Raw genomic sequence first — 16,437 nt, 5'->3', positions numbered from 1 at the left:
ATTTTAGCTTAGAAACCTTTTTTATACTTTCTAAAACTAAAGTTTGTTAGCTTGAGGCTTTCTGCCTTTTTTTCTTTTGCAGTACTAGGGATTGAACCCAGGCAGGGCTTCATGAATTCAAGGTAAACACTCTACCACTGAGCTATATTCCATCCCTCTATGGAGATTCTTACTGATTCATAGTTTTGTAGAGTATTTAGTACATATTAAAAGTACCAGGGTATAGGACAGTGATAGAATGGCCCTGGATTGGATCCCTAGTACTGCAAAAAGATGATGGATGGATGGAAGGAAGGAAGGAAGGAAGGAAAGAGGAGGAGGGAGGGAGGGAAGAAAGAGAAAAGGAAAAGGAGGGTGGGAAGAAGGAAGGAAAGAAAAATAAGGGAAGTTCATGAAAAAAGAAATCTACAAATGGCCAAGAAGTAAATGAAAAGATATTCCACTTCAATCAAGAAACACAAATAGAAACAATGAGATGCTAGTTTTTTACCCATCAGATTGGCAGAAGAATAAAAGGCCGGACATGTTAGCATTAGCCAGTAATCCTAGCTACTTCGGTTGTAGAGGCAGAAAGATCAGAAATTCAAGGCCAGCCCAGGGAACTTAGGTGAGAGTCTGTCGAAAGAAAGGAAGAGGGGCCAGGGATTTAGCTCAGTGGTTTGGCCTCCTGCTGTGCAAGTGCAAGGACCTGAGGTTGATCCCCGGTACCAAAAAAAAAGGAAGGAAGGAAACAAGCAAGCAAGCCCTGGGTTAGATTGCCATAGCCCCCCCCAATAAATACATATGTACATACATAGAAATAAAAACATTGATAATATTCAGTGTTGACAAAGTGTCAGGAAATGAGGAAGCAGTAGTTGGTGAAAGTAAATTGATACAGACAGGTTAGTTTTGAAATAACAGTTTTAAATATGCAGTCCCAAATCCAAGAGTATGGCACAAAAAAGTAATATTTTATGAAGATAAGAAAAGCTGGAATTATTGAACACTTTAATTCTGTGCCAATCCATGTTTTAAGCTCTTTCCATTAAATATGCAATCTTTACAACACCCCTGTGAAGCAAATTAGTCATTTTACAATTGAGAAAACTGAGCAATTAATAGTAGAGTCAGCCAGATGTGGTGGCACTGCACTGTGGGAGGCTGAGGCAGTAAGACTGAAAGTTTGAGCCTAGCCTCAGTAACTTAGTGACTCGGTGAGACCCTGTCTCATAACACATAAAAAAAAATCCCTAGGAATGTAGCTTATTGTGAAGGCCCTGTGTTCCTAGTACTATGCTACATCATCCCTCCCCACAAAAAAGGTAGATCCAAGGTTTAAACCGATCAGTTTGGCCTTTTGATCCAACTTGTAAAAGAATATTTGTTGCTTTGGTTTTTTAATAGTGAGGATTTTGTTTTTGTTTTTTGAGACAGGGTCTCACTATGTTGTTCAAGTTGGCCTTGAGCTCACTGTGTACCCCAGGCTGGCCTCAAGCTCATGGTGATCCTCCTGCCTCAGCCTCCCTAATGCTGGGATTACAGGCATGTGCCACCACACCTGGCTTAATAGTGAGGATTTTTTTTTTTGGTACCAGGGATCGAACTCAGGACCTTGTGCTTACAAGGCAGGCGGCAGAACCACTGAGCTAAATCCCTGGCCCCACTAGTGAGGATTTTGAAAGCAATTTAAATGTCTGTCAGTGGGAAATGACTAAGTCAGTTATGTTGGTACCTCCATACTATGGGATTTAAGCAGCCATTAAAAAGTATGAGGAAAGGGGCTGGGGATTTAGCTCAATGGTTTCGTCGAAACCCTGAGGAAGGTTTTCACATGACAGAAAAGTCTCTTGGTTAACATTCAATGAAAAAAGCAGGATTTTTGTTGTTTTGTGTTTTTATTTTGTTTTGGTGATGGAGAATATATCAATGCTAGGTACACACTTTTTGAGGTTTTTTAATGACTATATTTTACTAATTGAAAATGAACTGAAACCAGGTACAATGACACACACCTGTAATACCAACTACTCAGGAGGCTGAGGCAAGAAGATTGGGGGTTTGAGGACAGTCAGGGCAACTTAGCAAGACTCTGTCTCAAAAATTTTTGAAAAAAAAGGGAAAGAACTGCATGATGTAGTATTTTTCAGTAGTAGGCAGGGACACATTTTCCAAATTAATTTGGGGGTTTTTAAAAAGTCTTTGCTGTTGAGACACAGTAAACCATTCATAGATTATTAGCTGTAGTTGACTTTCTTTTTGTTGGAACCAAGAATCCCAAAAAAGTTAAAAGTTGATCTGTAGTGTCGATTTTATAGAACTATATAGATGTTTGTATTTAATTTTACTTTACAAAATAAATAAATTTGTTCCTTGCCTCACTTGGAAATTATGTTCTATTTTTCATGATAATTGTTGATAAAAACTTTATTTTACAGTTCATTGTATTCCCTGTGATACTCTTCCATAATATAAACCTGTAAGATTTTTTAAAAAAATACAGATGTCCAGGGCAGGGGATTTAGCTCAGTGGTTCCGCAGCCTGCCTCAAAAGTGCAAGGATCCAAGTTCGATCCTGGGTACCAAAAAACAACAACAAAAAAAACCCTACCTTTAAGCAAGGTATTTAGCTCAGTGGTTCTGCTGCCAGCCCCACAAGCACAAGGACCCGAGTTTGATCCCCAGTACCAGAAAACCCCCCAAAAACAAAAAATACAGATGTCCAGCTGAAAAGCAGAGATGCTATATAATATTAGATAATAGAAAAGTTTTACAATTGATTCTAGTTTAGATCCCCTGGCACCTCGAAGGTAAGGCACAAAATAATACCATCACCTCAGAAGGCTGCTGAACTACCCACAAAGGTACATTTAAAGTGTTAGGTTGAGATTGAGGATGTTTTTGATATGAAAATCCCACAGGTACAACAGAGTCAGGGACTGAATTGCTATGCTGGCAGAATCCACACTTGGTTTTGCAGTTTCTGCAGGCTTCAGGCTTTAGGCTAAGGCCCAATAAAGCAAGATGGAGGCTATACTCTGAAATAGATAACAGCATAACAATTCTCCTAGTACAGTGTTATATTAAGGCCCAGAAGAACACACGCTAAAGCCGATAAATATGCCCACTGTTGGTATGATTGCTTTGGTGCCAGAAAATGGGTGTTTTTTTTTTTGTTTTGGTACTGGGGATCAAACTCGGGACCTTCTGCTTGGGAGGCAGGCAGTGGCACCACTGAGCTAAATCCCCGGCCCCTGAGCTAAATCCCGCCCCCAGAAAATGTTTTAAGTGAATGTTGAGAATAGAGAGGAAATTCTGTATGAAAAAGTAGTTATGAAGCATCAGCTGAGATAAAGTTTAGGGAAGGAGATCCATAATTCTTCATCATGGCCCAGACATAGCTCTCCAAGATGTGCTTTTCAGTATTAGAGACCTAATTGCTCAGTAATTTTGTGACTGCTTGTCTGTTAGCTCTAAAAGGTAGAATTGTAGTTATTACCGATGTGAATTAATTTGGCATCTCCTTCTTCACTGATTAAAATGATGAGTGAAACTGCTTAAAACTGTTGTCAGATGTCAAGTCAATAGGTCGATTCCTGTTAGTTGATGTTGGACACAAATTAATAAAGTTCCCGTTTTGTTTTTTTTTGATACCAGGGCTCAAACTCGGGACCTTGCACTTGTGAGGCAGGCGGCAGAACCACTGAGCTAAATCCCCAGCCCTAAGTTCCTGTTTCTTAGAAAATATAAACAAAAACAGTTGGAAACCACATGACTGAAAAGCACTGTTACTCGTCCCATAGCTACTTGTAAATTTTTTAATCTATGAGTGTTTCATGAAAATAGCCAATGTACTTACTGAGTGCTCCTCAAGTCTTTGCAGGGAAACAGACAGTATGAGACATGCCCCAGTCCTTATAGAGGATGTGGTTCCAATGTTAAGTACAAAAGATTGGAATGAAATGCACCATGTTCGAAAGATTGATAGCTCTTAATTGATAGTTTTTCTGTCTATATTTTCTTAACTAGAAAATTACTTTTAAACCGGGCATAGTGGTGCACACCTGTGAGCCCAGTACTTGGTACGCTGAGGCAAGAGGAGCACCTCGAGTTCAAGGCCAGCCTGGGCTACATTGTGAGTTCAAGGCCAGCCTGAACTACATGGTGAGATCTTGTCTCAAAAAGAATTTTTTTATGTTCATAGTAGCACAGTTTGTAATAGCTAAAACTTGCAAACAGCCCAGTTGTCCATCAACTGGAGACTGGATAAAGAAAATGTGATTTTTTTTTTTTAAATGGAGTACTATTCAACTATAAAGAATGAGAAATTAGAGACATTTATAGCTAAATGGATGCACATTGAGGCAATACTCTTTAAGTGAAATAAATAGGACACACGTGTATAAATACCGAATAGTTTCTCTGGTGTGAGAAACTGAAAGTGTAAATAAGGACTAAATGTATAATAGATAATGTGAAATAGGAAGAAAAGGTGCAAAGGGGGAGGGGAACGAGTAGGGGAAAGGAAAGAAGGGACTGGAATTTACATGAAAAAATGGAAACAAAATGTAAATAGAGAGGGGTGGAGGGGTAGAGAAGGGAGGGCAGGGAAATGGGGAAAAAATAAGAATCAGATATATTATGTAAAGGTGCAAATATCCAATGATGAATGTCATTATATTGTATACCTAGAATGTACCAATAAAATTAATTTTTAAAAATTTTTAAATTTCCCTATTTATTTGAATATGACACTAAGAGTTATAAACTACCTTTACTTCTCTTTTTTTTTTTGGTACCAGGGATCGAACTTGGGACCTTGCGCTTGCGAGGTGGGTGCCGGAACCACTGAGCTAAATCCCCAGCCCCTACCTTTACTTCTTAAAACAGGATTTTTAGGGCTGGGGATTTAGCTCAATGGTTCTACCGCCTGTCTCCCAAGCGCAAGGTCCCGAGTTTGATCCCCGGTACCAAAAACCCAGGATTTTTACTGCAAGAATTTGTTTCAAAGAAAGAACCTTTATGAAGATCATTTTTCTAATAAAGAATTGTTTCTGTGACAGAAGTTTTCAAATTTCGGTATGCAAAACAAAAACTCAAGAAATTTATTTAAAACTCAGATTCCTGGCTCTACCTGTAGAGGATAATTCTATAGACTTGGGTGGGGCCCAGGAATTCACAGTTTGGCAAGTTCCCAAGATGTTTTTTGTGTCATCTGTCTTCCAGATGTCCAGCAAGCGCATTATGTAAAGTATTCTTCTAAAGATTTTAATTCACTTAGCCAGTTTAGTTATTCTCTTGTTAGGTGTTAGAATATAATTGACAGATGATAAACAACATACATTTTGAATGTATATTTTTGATTAGTTTGATGTATGTAAACACTCATGAAACTATCACCTTGTAATAATGAGCATACCCATCACCTGCAAAAGTTTCCATGTGTATTTCTTGTAATTCCATTTTCTCACCCCTTTCCATCCCTATTCTTGTCAACCACCAAACTGCTTTATATCCCTGTAGATTAGTTTTCATTTTCCAGAATTTTATACAAATAGAATACTTTAGCATATGATCCCCCCAAAAATCTGGCTTCTTTCAGCATAATTATTTTGGGATTTGTCCATGTTATATATACTAGTAGTTCTTTTTTACTGAGTAGGATTCCATTGTATAGGTATACACAATATCCATTCACTTATTGATGGACAGTTGGACTGTTTTTAGTTTTGGGCTAAGGTGCTATGAACATTTCTATACAAATGCTTATATGGATATATTCAGAATTAAATTTGTAAGATTTTATGTAATTTCTTTCTTCCATTCTTTTCTTTTTTGTACTGGGGATTGAACCCAGAGCCTTCACGTTGAGCTACATCCTCAGCCATTTTTTATTTTGAGATAGGGTCCCAGGCTGGGCTTGAACTTGAAATCCCTCTCATCAGGCTCTCAGAATCCTGAGATTACAGATGTGCACCACTACACCCAGATCATGCAACTTTTTTTTTGGTACTGGGGATCGAACTCGGGTCCTTGCACTTGTGCAGCAGGCGGCAAAACCACTGAGCTAAATCCCTGGCCCCAATCATGCAACTTTTAATACTTTTTTGTTCTGTTTTTGTTGTAGAAAGTTATTGGATGGTACAGATTCCGGCGAAACACACAACAACAGATGTCATACAGAGAGCAGGTTATCCATAAGCAGCTCACCCGCATCCTTGGTGTGCCTGACCTCGTCTTCCTTCTCTTCAGCTTCATCTCCACCGCCAACAATTCCACTCATGCTTTAGAATATGTTCTCTTTAGACCAAATCGCAGGTAAAGAAAGCTTTCTGAAATGCCTCACATAAAGAGAAAGATGTTGGCGCATGTAATTGAGATTCATCACTTTGAAAATGTGCATTATAGTGCATTTTACCGCATCTATAAAGAAAAATTTTTATTGTTCTCTTTAGCTGGTTCTTTTTATAGTTAGAGAATGTATTTTCCTCGTCAGTCATTTGTATAAATTAAAATGGTTTTTGGATCCATAAGGATTAGTAAGACGTGTATTACACATAAATTCTTATTGGTGTAAATGGTGTAAATTGTTATTGCTTCTCCATAGTCTGTTATATATGTTTATTACTTCAGAAGTCTGATTGTAATTTTTGAACATAGATTTCAAAGACAAAATTGTAAAATTGATCCACCTGCTGGTTAATGAGGGTTTTGCGTTGTAAACTTGGTTAAGTGAAAGACACGTTTATGTGATGATGTTATCTGCTTATGGGCAGCAGAAAGCTTTCCCTCTGGGAATTCACTTGTAGAAGAAAATATTAAATCAGTATCAGTGAAAAAATTATTAATCGTTAACTTTGCAAGATTTTATTAATAGGTATTTTTTAGCACTTGTCTATTGCTTTGGGGATGCAGAAGATGTATATGATCTCTGCCCTTAAGGAATTTGCAATCAGGTTTCTACTTAAAGAGAAAACATTGGGCTGGGGATTTAGCTCAGTGGTTCCGGCGCCTGCCGTGCAAGCACAGGGTCCCAAGTTCGATCCCTGGTACCAAAAAAAAGAAAGAGAAAAAATTGCAAATTCATGCAACCTTGAGTTGTCTGACAAATTAGGTGCAAAATGACACTGTCTATTAGTTTACCCATGTCAGACTATGAATCCTATTACTCCTTTTACTTTTCTTTCCAGTAATGGGGATTGAACCCAGGGCTTCTCACTGAGCTACATTCCTAGCCCTCTTTTATTTTTAGACAGGATCTCTAGGCTCAAACTTGAGATCCTCCTGCCTCAGCCTCCCAGAGTGCTAGATTTATAGGTGTTCACCGCCACTCCCAGCATCAAGCCCCATTTTTTTTTTTTTTTGGTTCTGGGGATCAAACTCAGGTCCTTGCACTTGTGAAGCAAGCAGGAATCACTGAGCTAAATCCCTGGCTTCAAGCCCCATTTTCAGAATGGTACTTTTAAAGCCCAGCATTGGGCATACACCTCTCATTTCAGCACTTGGCCTCAAGACCCCCCCCCGCCTTTTTTTTTGTTTTGGTACCGGGGATTGAACTCGGGTCCTCGTGCTTGCGCAGCAGGTGGCAAAACCACTGAGCTAAATCCCCGGCCCTCAAGCCCCTTTCTTAAAATGGTGCTTTTAAAACCAATCATGGTGGCACACACCTCTATGCCGAAATGTGACCCCATGAGTTTAAGACCAGCTTTGTCAACAGTGAAACTGTCTCAAATAACAACAACAACAAAAAGGGTGGTGCTTTTAACTTGACCTCTTTCTCAATTTTTCCAATAGGTATAATCAAAGGATATCACTTACTATTCCCAATCTAGGCAATACTAGCCAGCAAGAGTACAAAGTGTCTTCAGTGCCAAATACTTCTCAGAGTTATGCCAAAGTTATTAAAGAACATGGGTAAGTAAAAAGGTAAAATGGGAGATGAGAACCCCTCCTTTTATCAAGTATTTTTTTTTTTTTGGTACTGGGGATCGAACTTGGGTCCTTGCGCTTGCGCAGCAGGCGGTGGAACCACTGAGCTAAATCCCCAGCCCTTTATCACGTATTTTTTAATGTGTAGAGAATTATAAAATCAAGTTTATCATGACTGAAATTAAACAATGCAGAAAAGTAGTTTTCTAGACCAATACTACCATATAACAAAATTTTATTCTTACTCAAATGATAATTTACTTTTACTCTTTATCATATGCTGCAGTATTTTTTTAATAATTAATACAAAAGTCTATATAGGGTATGTATATTTCTCAGGTCCTAAAAGCTGAATGTAGTCACTGAAAAATGTATAGCTTTTTAAATATGGTTTAAGTTGTCTTGGTGACATGGGCTCTTTTTCATTTCTCCTCTGTAATTCTAGTAAGATAGGCATGTTATGCTTAGATAGTTGCATCTTGGAGTCACAGCAAGCAGGTTAAGGTAGAAGTGATTGGAAAAATACCTTTCAGGTTTATGGTTTTTTGTGTTTTTTTTGGTACTGGGGATCGAACTCACACCCTTGCACTTGTGAGGCAGGCAGTGGAACCACTGAGCTAAATCCCCAGCCCTTGGTAGTTTTAATAACTTTGTGACATCCTTCTATCTTCTAGTACTGACTTCTTTGACAAGGATGGAGTAATGAAAGACATCAGGGCAATTTATCAGGTTTATAATGCACTTCAGGAGAAAGTACAGGTAATTGATTTATTTACTGACTCTCATTTATATTGCTCAAATGCTTGTAATTGTTTTAATTTTTATAATCTTTCAACTGACAAATGCGTTGTGGTCCAAAAGTCAGAATGTGCTTTATTAAAATAATATCAGATCTGAAGAGTAGTTACATGTGCCAGCCCACAAAAACCTCTCTCACTCGTTATGTGCCTGAAGTAGAGATCTGAAGTATATTATTAATACTACTATTTTAAACACTTTCATTGGTCATAGTATTTTTTTTCCTAGGTAAATGGATTCTTAGTTTAAAGAACACAGCTGTCTCCAGTAATTATATCTCCACTTCCTCCATTCTCTAGCCCTTGTACTTTTGCCCCTGCTGCCTCCATCAAGTAGGAGGATCACAGTGGAGCCTGTTCATTTTTACTCATTCATGCAACAAGTATGTGTGGAATCATCTCGTATGAGCCAGATTCCAAGCTAGGTGTTGACAGTCCTTTCCCACATTCTTTTCATTGTTCCTGATAATGTCATTAGGAGTGGTTTGCTTTGAACCCTGAGCACAAAGGAGACTTTGAAGTTGCCATTGAGGACAAGGAGGAAAACAGTGAAGTAGAGGAATCTGTCCTAGGCCCGGAGAAAGCTTCATTTTAAGAAGCCCTGAGGAACAGAGAGAGGAATGAAAGCAAAATCTGAAAGAGGCAAAAGCAGATTGGGTGCAGCCCGAACAGAAGGAGAAAGCATACAAGGGCAATTTCCAGTGTCTGCATTCCAAATTAGGCTCACTGTACATTTCACAGCCTAGGGAACTCAATACTGGATCTCTGGTGCCAGGCTTACTTTCGGGAAGTTTCTGGTATTTCTGCTATGGAAGGAATGTGCAGTGGAAGACAGCTTTTTGCCCTGAATTCATGACCATGCCATTTTCTGACTATCTGCACTGGCCAAAGGACTTTAAAGTGGCTGGTACTCATTTCCTTGTTGATTGAAAAGGCCAGCTCTGAAAACACCAATACCTCAGTGTCCTGATTATTAATGGCAGGATTATGTAGATACAATTTCATAGTTATCTTTTTTCTGTTTTGTTTTATAAATTTTATTTTATCCCATTCCCCTCCTCAAGCACCCTCCCCTCCCTATGTACAAAAGCTTTGTTTCCATTTTTTCCTTCTGTTTTCACTTTTTTTCTTGTCCCTTCCTTTCTCCCTCCCTCCTCTCTTGTTCCCCTTCTCATTTGAACACTCTCTTCCCATTTCCCACATCCGTTATACATCTCAGTTATTATTTCCACTTTCGGTTTCTCACACCAGAGAAATGATGTGGTATTTATTTTGTTTTGTTTTGTTTTGTTTTTTGGTACTGGGGATCGAACTTGGGTCCTTGCGCTTGTGCAGCAGACGGCAAAACCACTGAGCTAAATCCCCGGCCCAATGATGTGGTATTTAAACATATGTGTCCAATTTATTTCACTTAAGAGTATGGTCTCAAGGTCCATCCATTTAGCTGTAAATGTCTGAAGCTCATCCTTCTTTATGTCAGAGTAGTACTCCATTATATAAAAAAAAACAAACATCATGGGCCAGGGATTTTGCTCAGTGGTGCCGCCATCTTCCTCAAAATTGCAAGGTCCTAAGTTCAATCCCCGGGGCCAAAAAAAAAAAAAAAAAAACATCTTCTTTATCCACTTGTCAGTTGATGGACATTTGGGCTTTTCCCAAGATTTAACTATTACAAACTGTGCTGCTATAAACATGGGTGTGCATATATCGCTGTGGTATAATGCTTTAATTCTTTCAGAAAGATACCAAGAAGAGGTATAATTGAGTCAAATGGAACCTCTAGTTTTATTTTTTTGAGAAATCTCCACATTGATTTCCACAGTGGTTGCACCAGTCTGCGCTCTCAGCAACAGTGTAGAAGGGTTCCTTTTTCCCCATAGCCCCTCCAGCATTTGTTATTGCTTGATTTCTTGCTAGCAGCCATTCTTTCTGGGGTGAGATGGAATCTCAGCATTTCAATTTGCGTCTCTCGAATGATCAGTGATGTTGAATATTTTTTCATGTGTTTATTTGCCGTTTCTAATAATCCTTTATTTTGAAAGTGTCTTTTTATTTCAGATGCCCATTTTTGCATTGGGTCTTTAAATTTGGGGGCATCTGATTTTTTTGAGATCTTTATATATTCTAGATAATAGTCCTTTATCTGAATAGCTGATAAAAATTTTTTCCCACTCTCTTTGCTCTGTTGGTGGTTTCACTTGCTGTGCAAAAAGCTTTTTAATAAGATAAGGTCCCAGTTGTTGATTCTTTGTAGTATTTTTCATGTGGTCTGGGTTTTGTTCATGAAGTCTTTGCCTAATCCTATGTCCTCAAGCATTCTATCTATTCTCTCTTCCAGCACATTTAGTGTTTCTGTTTTAATATTTAGATCTTTCATCCATTTAGATTTTAGGTTAGTGCGTGGTGAAAGATACGGGCCTAGTTTCAATCTTCGGCATGTGGAAAGCCAGTTTTTCCAGCACCTTTTGTTTTGTTTTGTTTTTTTGGTACAGGGGATTGAACTCAGGACCTTGCGCTTGGGAGGCAGGCATGGTGCCACTGAGATAAATCCTTAGCCCTATATATCTGCTTTCTAACTTGATAAAACAATTTGACAGGTCTGGGGATATAGCTTAGTGGTGGAGCACTTGGCTAGTACACCTGACACCCTGGGTTCTATTCCAAGTACCACAAATTAAAAACCAAAACACCACACCTCGGCTTTTCCAAGAGTTGTAATAAGGCTGAATTTATAGAATGTCTCATGCTTCGATTTGAAGCTAACCCTTTCTTGTTGTGACTTTTTCTCAGGCAGTGTGTGCAGATGTAGAAAAGAGTGAGCGAGTTGTTGAATCTTGTCAGGCAGAAGTCAATAAATTAAGAAGACAGATCACTCAGAGGAAAAGTGAAAAAGAACAAGAAAGAAGTAAGTTTGTTACTAATTTTGTTCTGTATCAGAGAAATGATACTTAAAATTAGTCTTATTTTATTTTTTTGTGGTTTTTTTGTACCAGAAATCGAACTCTGGTCCTTGCACTTGCACAGAATTAATCTTATTTTAAATATCAAATTATACATTAAATCACATGAATTCTGTACTTGAAGCCCCAAGTGAACGTGTTTGGGAAAAGGCACTCCCTTATCAATAATATTTCCCCCTCAGCTAGGCGTAATAGTGCGGACCTATAATCCCAGCACTTGGGAGGCTGTGGCAGGTAGATCACCATGAGTTCAAGGCCAGCTCAAACTACATAGACCCTGTCTCCAAAAGAAAAAAAATTTTTCCTCTCAATCCTCTAAAACAGAAGGGACCAAAGGTAGAAAAGCTGGAGAATTTAGGATAAATCCAAGAAGTTTGGTATAGATTTATGTCTCTCTTGACCAATATGATCAGTGTACAGTGACTGTGATGGCTGCTACTCAGTTAATGTGGCATGCCTTACATGTAAGATGGTGTCCTGTGTTCATTAAGGCTACATAAATGGGCAGCCTAAAATTCTTTAACATTGTATTTGATTCATATGGTCATGATGAAGACTTGAAATGTCTTGCTTTTTGGTAGCTGTGGTTGAATGGGATATGATTAAGCTAAGAAATCAGCTGGTGGAATGAAAGTTGGGCCCAAGAATCTAATAATGCCAGCATGGTAACAGACATGTTGGCTATAATACCACCACATTCAACATTTGTATATAAAACTTATAAAATGTATGGCAAATAATGTCAAATATAAAAGAAATAAGGCTGTGGCTAAACTTTTCTAATTTAATAAGATTCTATAATCTGATTAAAATGTAATTTGTATTTCTAGGAAAGTGATATCTGATTCATTTTTACTGCTAAATTTTTCTAGAAATAATCAGAACTACAGATAGGAAATCAAAGTAGTTGAATCAATAACAATAGAATAGTTGAATAAATAATGGTACAATAAAAATATATGCAGCTATAATTTGTCACGTTATAATTAAAAATTTAAAAGTTATTGTACATACATATAATGGAATAGTATGCAGCTATTGCAGTGAATTTGAGTAAACATCCAATATATAGTCTAATATTTCTTGTAATATAACATTTTTTTTCTTTGGTGGTGTTGGGGATAAAAACCCAAGGCCTTCTGCCCGCCAGGCAAGTCCCTTAAAATGTTTTAAGTCCCTTAAAACATTTTAAGGGTATATAGACTGATAGATGTGGACTGTTTCGGAACATTCCTAAAACTGTGGTATATTGTGGTCCAGTACTTGAAAAACTGGCTAACATTGGGCTTTAATATATAAGTGCATTGTGACAGGTAGCTGTAAAGAAATGTATTTGATGTGAAGCTATCAAGGAAAATCTCATATTCACACAACTTGTAAAGTTTGTTTTCAGTTTCATCCCAAGTGTTTTAGCACAGTGAGAACAGGAGAGCAAAATTTTGCACAGGATCTGGAGGGATGAGTCTTGTGTTCTACATTTCATAGCCTCACTTCTAGTCAGATCACTTTAACCTTTTTTGAACTTGGTTTCTTTCCCTTTATAATGAAAACAAACCGGCATAGATGCCTGTAATCCCAACACTCTGGGAGGCTGAGGCAAGAGAGTCACACGTTTGAGGTCAACCTGGATAATTTAGCAACTTTGAAAGACCCTGTCTCAAAATAAAAAACAAAAAGGGCTGGTGGTATAGCTCAGTATGAAGGCTCTGGATTCAAACCCCAAAACTATTTTTTAAAAAAGGAAACAAGCCCGGGGATTTAGCTCAGTGGTTCCACTGCCTGATTCACAAATGCAAGGACCTGAGTTCAATCCCAGGTACCAAAAAAAAAAAAAAAAGGGAAACAAGCTAGATATGGTGGCACACATCTGTAATCCCAGCACTTGGGAGGCTGAGGCAGGAGGATTACCAGGAGTTCAAGGCCAGCCTCAGTCAGCTACATAACGAGTTCAGTGCCAGTGAACTACACGGTGAGACCCTGTGTCAAAAAAACCAAAAAGAAGGAAACAATAATGATGATAATAACACCTCAGAAGGTTGTTGTGGGGGTTAAATCAATTAATGTATAGGGAAATATTTTGGAAATTATAACATTCTACAATTATAAAATAATAGTAACAATTGATTTCACTGCCTTGATGCATTTTCAAGAACTTTCAGGTGGATGGTGTAATACATTGAGATGAAAAGCTGTGAAAATTTAGTGTTATGCTATTCTTCCTGTTTTCACCCAGGATTGCAGCAGGCTGTGTTAAGCAGACAGATACCATCTGAAAGTCTGGAACCAGTATTCAGTCCTCGGATGCCCTATTCTGGGTTTACAGCTGAAGGTAGAAGTACATTTGGAGATGCAGAACCTTCTGATCCTCCTCCCCCTTACTCTGATTTTCACCCAAACAATCAAGAAAGTACTCTGAGCCACTCTCACATGGAAAGGAGTGTCTTTATGCCTCGACCTCAAGCCGTAGGCTCATCCAGTTATGTTTCCACCAGTGCCGGACTCAAGTATCCCGGAAGTGGAGCAGACCTTCCTTCCCAAAGAGCAGTTGGAGACAGTGGTGAGGAATCAGATGACAGTGATTATGAAAATTTGATTGACCCTACAGAGCCCTCTAATAGTGAATTCTCACATTCAAAGTATTCGCGACCCACGACTCAACCTGATGAGGACCCCAGGAACACTCAGACCTCCCAGATTTAGCTGAACAAAAGAAACTCTTTACCTAGGACTGTTTTTCAGAATTGCTTATTGAGAGTTGGTTGAGGACTCAATCTGGAGGGAGAACTGCTTTTTCAGATATCTTGGCTCCCAAGAGGAAAGTCCTTGTGCACAGAACTTGTAAGAGTGTCTGTCCACTGGTCTTACCTTCGGACGCAGTGTGCAGGTTTCACAACAAAATCATTAAGATAATCAAATTGTCATAATTCTGATGCGATTCATGGATGTACTGGTAAATTTGGGAAAAATGAAACTTTATCAGTGTAGTTTCTGTTCTTTAAAATAAATTGGAAATTAGAGACTAAGCACAATTAGTCTATAAATGTTCTATAAATGAAAAACTTACCTCTTGCACTATTATGCCTTGAAATTTACTTTTTCAAAGGGAAACAAGTTTAGCAGCAGCCTTCAAAGAACTTCCTTCTATGATGAGCCAAATTCATCTTTGTGAGAAAAGAAATTTTGCTAATTCCAAGAAGCCTGATTAGAACAAATCAGATATACTTACCTTCTCTTGTCTGCATGACTTTGTGAGATCAAACGAGAGGGCTTTGTTTCAACTTTTTTCTACTAGCCTGATATGTATTGTCACTTGAAATGGTTGCCTTTTTAAAAAAAATTGTAGAAATACTAATTACCAGTAAATAATCATCCAAATAAGTATGTCATCAAATAAGTTAATTACTTTTCTTTTGGTGGATGACAGTGACTGCCATGTTGCACTAGCACATTATGGTCTCTGTTCTGGAGTCTTAGAGGAGGGACACACAGAATTGGATAACAAAAAGAAATTATGTGCCAGACCTGAGTTTTACGATGAACAGATTCCAGACACAGTGATTCAGCTGAATTCATATATAAGGGATATAACTCAGTTAGATCTTCTGACAAATCCTAGTGTTAGTCTTACTTGTGGAGGAAAGACATTTAATAAACCATTTGGTAATCTTGGTGAAAAAGATTTGTTATTTTTTTAAGTTAGCATTTAGGGAATAACTATGGAATGTGTAGAGACTCTGTTGGGATGCACCTATATTTTTATTTAATTAATTACTACTTGTTTTGTAGTTTTGCCTGAAATGTGTGAAACCACTAAGACATTCGAGGGTATGTTGGGCTTCTGGTTTGGAAATGGCATGACCCGCCATTTATGGTTCAGCCCATGAAGTTAATACTTGGAGCTTAACTGCCTTTCCTCTGGACTAGTTAAAACCTGTAAGAATAAGGAAGTTGTTAAAGAAGTTTAAAATCCAGTTTCAAAAGAGTAGTTTCATTTTATAGGGTAGACATTTACTTACGAACTCCAGTTCCAAAACTAAATCAGACAATATAATATGGACTTGAAATGCTAAGACTGCCATTCCTTGGATATGTACTCCTGGGGTCTGCATTTTAACTGCTCTCCTGGTTTTGTTGGCCTTACACCACTGCCATTTTATTTGAAATGCTGCAGATCATTTTATCTGCAGATGTGTTCCAGTTCTTATCAGCACCCTACTAGCAGCTTCAGCACCAGTGTGAATTTTCTTTCTTTAAGTGCCATTGCCATCTCTTCTGTTCACATTTTGACAGTCAGGAAAATATTTTTATTTTTATGCCGTACTGAAATCTACAATGTATATCGGACAAAGCAGTTAAATGTGACAATAAAAACTTATTTAATCACGATACCATTGTTTTAATGTCTGTCTCAGCACCTGACAAGTTCTTACCTTAGTGGACTTATTCTGACATTTCATAGTAGACAACAGAGTAGATAACAGTTTTAAAAGGGTATGAAAACTCATCTCAGATTTCCATACAAACTTTTTGTCAGACTGATTTCAGGAGCAATCCAACTACCCAACTTACTAAACTAATTCTGTGGATTTTAGGCAGAGGATATTGAGTACCAAATTACCTAGAGGACTAAAGATCAGTTGGACATAAAACTAAATATTGCAAAGCTCCCCAAGGGTTATCATTCCCAGAAAAAACTGCTCATTTAAAATTGACTCCTGGGCTGGAGATTTAGCTCAGTGGTTCCGCCGCCTGCCTTGAAATCGCAAGGTCCG

At 38.1% G+C, this 16,437-nt stretch overlaps 1 protein-coding gene across 5 annotated transcripts in view; it reads left to right on the top strand.

Annotated features, from left to right (window-relative positions):
• The window catches only part of Abraxas2 (abraxas 2, BRISC complex subunit), a 32,191-nt gene extending 16,140 nt beyond the window's left edge, over positions 1 to 16,051 (top strand). For 2 of the 5 annotated variants that reach the window (XM_087185612.1, XM_013069967.3), the window contains exons 5-10: positions 4,782 to 4,811; positions 6,107 to 6,297; positions 7,774 to 7,893; positions 8,583 to 8,667; positions 11,496 to 11,610; positions 13,899 to 16,051. In XM_087185612.1, coding sequence (XP_087041738.1) covers positions 4,782 to 4,811; positions 6,107 to 6,297; positions 7,774 to 7,893; positions 8,583 to 8,667; positions 11,496 to 11,610; positions 13,899 to 14,365 — 1,008 coding nt within the window. In that variant the 3' untranslated portion in view covers positions 14,366 to 16,051. The remainder of the gene's footprint in view (positions 1 to 4,781; positions 4,812 to 6,106; positions 6,298 to 7,773; positions 7,894 to 8,582; positions 8,668 to 11,495; positions 11,611 to 13,898) is intronic. The other 3 variants (XM_004838757.4, XM_013069968.3, XM_087185613.1) reach the window with 3 other exon arrangements.
• The last annotated feature ends 386 nt before the right edge of the window (positions 16,052 to 16,437 follow it).

Source organism: Heterocephalus glaber, unplaced genomic scaffold (genome assembly GCF_053883595.1).
Source record: "Heterocephalus glaber isolate CG9 unplaced genomic scaffold, H.glaber_assembly_v1.0 deba00001497, whole genome shotgun sequence".
Lineage (NCBI taxonomy): Eukaryota > Metazoa > Chordata > Mammalia > Rodentia > Bathyergidae > Heterocephalus > Heterocephalus glaber.
Note: the sequence above shows the minus strand (reverse complement) of the source record. Positions and strands in the feature narration are given on the sequence as shown.